Here is a 5145-nt window from a genome sequence, read left to right on the forward strand (position 1 = left end):
CCATCAATCTCTCTTTATACCATTATGTGACAACAATCTGGTTTAACGGGTAAACTGCTGGCATGTAATCTTGGGGTTGGTATTCAGATCTAAACCCCACATACACACTAGGGAACCCCTGTGTCATCTCCATCAATCTCTCTTTATACCATTATGTGACAACAATCTGGTTTAACGGGTAAACTGCTGGCATGTAATCTTGGGGTTGGTATTCAGATCTAAACCCCACATACACACTAGGGAACCCCTGTGTCATTTCCATCAGCTACTGTAAAATAAATGTATACATCATTCTGTGATGTTGGTAGTTAGTGAGTGGGTTTTTTCATACATTTTTGTATGTGTAACTCTTTAAATATCTCACCTATTGTTTACACCCTTAGGAGCTACACCTCTCTCCTCATTTGGAAACCCAGCACCTAGTTCAAGACCCGGGACACCCCAGGGTGGGACTCTCTTCTCTGTTGGAGCCAACTCTAAGCCTGAAAGGAGGACAGCTCGAAGACGACCACAAAGAAAGTGATGACTTGTCTGTTCCTCTTCACTTAGAAAGTTCCATACAGACGAAACCATTTGATAAATCACAAGTTTGTATGTATACGATGGCTGTTCCTTTCAATACGTTTAAAATCAGGATTAATTGTATTCATCTTTCGAAGGGCTGATGTACTTTCAGAATCTCACTGCAAAGGGAACATTCTAATTTCTACCAGCTTTCGTCAAATACAACAAACATTGTGTTCACTGTGTCAGGTGTGCTTAAGTAATTTGACAGTAAACTTTGATATAGTTTATATTTGGATAAAATTGACACGTTTAAATGCTGTATAGATATTCTTAATTTGTAAAAGTGCACAATTTCTGTTATTTTTGGTGGAAATTTGTCATTGATCACGTGATGGATGTTTAGACAGAATTGTAACCATCAAAAACATATCTTTAAGACTAACATTCATGTTGATTCTTGGCACTTCAAAAAAGAAAAAAAGGTTTGAACTAATGCCTATTGCAGACTGAACTTTGTACAGACCAGTTAACTAATTTTGGCTTATCCGAGTGCCAATATGGTTAAATTTGTGAATCAGTTTCACTTTAAACCTTAGCCCGACAGAATACCCTTGCTAGGTAAATGCTTTTTGTATTGAGAAGTAATTTGTTAAGAGTAAACTTCAAAGACACCCGATTATCATTTTCCGAGTAGTGACAACCTTTTGTGTTAATGGTGGCAACTTTAATCATAGCGTTGCACGTGGGTAATCTTTCACTTTAAAATTTGGTGATAAAATGCCGATGTCTAGAAAAATAATGATGTACTGTTCTCTTGTAGTTAGCTATTAGATTAGAATAAGATGCTTTGTGATGTGCAACTGTAATTCTACACACACACACAAGAAAAAACATTAATCAAGAACTCGAAATACTGTATATATAATTCAAGATGGACCAAGATTGTCTGTTGAAGTGTTTTCTTCCTAGACTCTGTTAAGTGTACGTGTGGAGAAAACCTATTACCATTTCTAGTATGACATCAATGTCTCTTGTTGCTAATTAATAAGATGATATACATGTAGTTATTATAAACCAGTTGGTGTTCTTTATAAGGAAAAGGTTTGCATAAGAGAGAGAAGCTGGACTTAAATGATTGTGGTCACTGACCGTCCAAATTTGTAAAGTTGATTGTAATATTTTTATATCGGTGACATCAGAATAGCTTCTTTATCAAATGCAAAGCTTTTGCTCCATTCCTGTGTGTATAATACACCCATTGGTTCAGGAGGCATTCATTAAATAATCACTGTAAAAATTGTTACAAAATCGTTAAATATTGAGCATCATATGACTTGGAACTGTATTTGTATCATTGCAAGAATTTTTATTATCAAAGAATGTATTTATAAGGATTTTAATGGATGCTTCCTTTATGTTTTTGATTTGTACTCACCATGTGGCGTTAGAACTGAACTTTGGACTTAGTTGTAATTATGTGGCAGATACAACATGTATGCATGAGGAGGTAAATTATCTTAATAAGTGTGCTTGAAAGGCATAGTTTTTATTACACAATCCAAACCTTTGAGCTTGTAAGCTCAATTTTTTTTAATTTTTTGGGGATTTAATGAAATGTTAAGTATAAAAAAAAAAAGTAAACCTCCCTTTAATTTGTTTTATTAATGTTTTCTTTAGGAGCATGCTCAGTTAATATTTTGTATTGGTGAACCTGTCTTTAGTGTATCAGCTGTCAATGAAGATAAATTTTCTTCCATTTCCATATGTGGTTTTGTGTATTTAATTATTAGACTTTCATAAGAACAATACAAACTTTTATTTCATTAAACACAATATTACACACAAATAATGTCATGATTTGTACAACAAAACTCTGGCAGAATTAAACGGATGGTATTAACTATCTTCTAGTACGTTCTCTAGATCGACTTCTGCGCAACTTTACTTCTTTGGACTTTTCCTTTCTTGATTTATGAGATGAAGTAGAATGATGATGATTTCTGTCTAGAGATCGTTTGTAACTTTTCTTTAGGTGCTTGCGAGGAGTTCGACTGGACGATCGACTCCTTTTTGGTTTGTGAGAAGGCCGGTGTTTTGACCTAGAACGGGAGTGTGGCCTATCTGGATTTTTGTAACTTCTAGGTGGTGTCTTCCCTCTCAGTTTTGGACTGGGACTTCCCGACTGACTACCAGAGGAGCTTCCTTTGCCTTTCTTTGGGTAACTTTTAGGGGGACTGCATGGGCTTCTCTTTCTCGAGTTTACATGATTGTTTTCTTTCTTAAATCTACACAACAAAAAAAAAACAAATTATAGTTGTCACAACAACATCCAATAATGAAGACTGAAATTGTTCATCCCAGCATACATTATTGATATAAAAAAACCTGTTTTAGAACAACGTTTACATCATAAGAATATTTTCAAACTTAACTAGAAGAGAGATCATTACTTTTGTAAACATTGTGGCAATTAAGTTGTAATAGTTCTGACAGTTACTTCTATTGTCTCATGATTAAACACATTTACTGAATTAACATTAATCACAATAAATTATATCTGATAATTGGTAAGATATAATGAAGAACCAGAAATTTTCTGGTTTGTGACTGTTTTACTTGCTAACAGTCAAGAGGCAAGGATTAGAAACTACTGTCTACATTCAGACTTCACGTTCCCATGCACACAAAGTGTTTAGTTTCTTTTAATAAAAATACCATGTTTATCCCAGTACACTACAACAAAAGATACTTACTTCAAAGAACTTCATTTCCATTGGAGTTTTCTTTAGTATTTACAACTGGTGACTGCCCATGTCCTGGAGAATCTACAAAATACAAAAATCTTACTGCTACTACAAGTGTAAAATAAATTTAGGGATTTTGTATAAACTGAATGATGTCCATACTTTTAACACTAATTGCACTACTGTGTTAGATAAAATCAAGTGGATTTAATTACGTACAATGTATTAAAATTTGTTTAACACCCCAATCACTTGTATTAAAGCTACAACTGGAAAAGTTATTTTCAAATATAAGACAACAACACTAAAACACAGAAGACTGTGGGAAAAGGAACTTACTGTTTTTTGAACCAGGAGAAAAGCTAGCATTATTTAGTATAGGTGTAGTGTTGCCAGATATTCCTTTAGCTTGTAATTTTGCTTCAAGTTGAGCTTTTTTCAGTTCATCCACAATTTTTTCCAAACGGTCTGGATCAGACTATAAAAAATGTAAATAAAAGTATTTAAACATTTTCTGATGTTTTTTTTTTCACTTTAGTTTTGGAATTACAAAAATATTAAAAACAAATTTGAATTTCATTATCAGATATTATAAAAATCTTGTTCACGTAACATTGTTAGTACTGTTTCACAGTAAATCTTGAACATTACAGGTGAAAATAATGTTTAAAAGTTATAATGGATGTAGCATATTATGTATGAACTCTGAAATATCTAGTGTGTAAACTGTCTGATGTAATAGTTTGTCACTGTTCTAGTGTGTGTAAACTGTCTGATGTAATAGCTTGTCATTGTTCTAGTGTATAAACTGTCTGATGTAATAGCTTGTCATTGTTCTAGTGTGTATAAACTGTCTGATGTAATAGCTTGTCATTGTTCTAGTGTGTATAAACTGTCTGATGTAATAGCTTGTCATTGTTCTAGTGTGTATAAACTGTCTGATGTAATAGCTTGTCATTGTTCTAGTGTGTATAAACTGTCTGATGTAATAGCTTGTCATTGTTCTAGTGTGTGTAAACTGTCTGGTGTAATAGTTTGTCATTGTTCTAGTGTGTATAAACTGTCTGATGTAATAGTTTGTCATTGTTCTAGTGTGTAAACTGTCTGATGTAGTAGCTTGTCACTGTTCTGGTGTGTATAAACTGCCGTGCCTGTTTAACCCTGTTGACATTAATCTACATAACGTAATATGTTATCAGCATATTTTACTAACCTTTCTTCTTGTGTACAAAGCAAGTATTGTCAAACAGATATCTTTAATGTCCTTTTCAATCACACCAAAAATCAAGTACCACGCTGGTTTACTAGGCAAAGGAATCTAAGAGAAAAAATATATATACAGTATTTTCAAAAGTTAAGTTGAAAACAGGTTTAGCAACATACAAGGTGAATTACTAGTTCTGAAATCTCAGACTTTTCAAGGTCTAACTAATATATATAAACTCCAAAATTAATAATTGAAGGTAAAGACGGTTGATAAAACATTTTATTTCCAAGTTTCGAACATAACTTATTCCATCTTCAGCAAAATCTACACCAATTTCAATAGTTTTATCCCAAACTTCTTCAAACGTAATCTGGTTATATCATTATTGAACAGAATTTTTAATGTTTGTTCTAATTATTTTATTTTACACGAAGAAATTACCCTTCTACGTAAACACCTGTTAAATAATGGTTATCTAGTTTACCCTTCTACATAAACACGTGTTAAATAATGGCTATCTGGTTTACCCTTCTACATAAACACATGTTAAATAATGGTTATCTGGTTTACCCTTCTACATTAACACCTGTTAAATAATCGATATCTGATTTACCCTTCTACATAAACACCTGTTAGATAATAGCTATCTGGTTTACCCTTCTACATAAACACCTGTTAGATAATAGC

At 33.0% G+C, this 5145-nt stretch overlaps 2 protein-coding genes across 2 annotated transcripts in view; one reads left to right on the plus strand and one right to left on the minus strand.

Moving 5' to 3' along the window:
* Positions 1–523, plus strand: part of LOC106474317 (nuclear pore complex protein NUP62-like) — a 4738-nt gene extending 4215 nt beyond the window's left edge. Inside the window, exon 2 of the mRNA XM_013935008.1 lies at positions 384–523. Coding sequence (XP_013790462.1) covers positions 384–523 — 140 coding nt within the window. The remainder of the gene's footprint in view (positions 1–383) is intronic.
* Positions 524–2308: 1785 nt separating this feature from the next.
* The window catches only part of LOC106474319 (cyclin-L1-like), a 6047-nt gene continuing 3210 nt past the window's right edge, over positions 2309–5145 (minus strand). The window contains exons 3-6 of the mRNA XM_013935010.2: positions 4465–4569; positions 3591–3729; positions 3261–3332; positions 2309–2792 (exon numbers count right to left, since the gene is read on the minus strand). Of these exons, the coding sequence (XP_013790464.1) occupies positions 3262–3332; positions 3591–3729; positions 4465–4569 (315 nt within the window). The 3' untranslated portion in view covers positions 2309–2792; position 3261. The remainder of the gene's footprint in view (positions 2793–3260; positions 3333–3590; positions 3730–4464; positions 4570–5145) is intronic.

The sequence above is a fragment of the Limulus polyphemus genome, unplaced genomic scaffold, assembly GCF_000517525.1.
Source record: "Limulus polyphemus unplaced genomic scaffold, Limulus_polyphemus-2.1.2 Scaffold7064, whole genome shotgun sequence".
Classification (NCBI taxonomy): domain Eukaryota; kingdom Metazoa; phylum Arthropoda; class Merostomata; order Xiphosura; family Limulidae; genus Limulus; species Limulus polyphemus.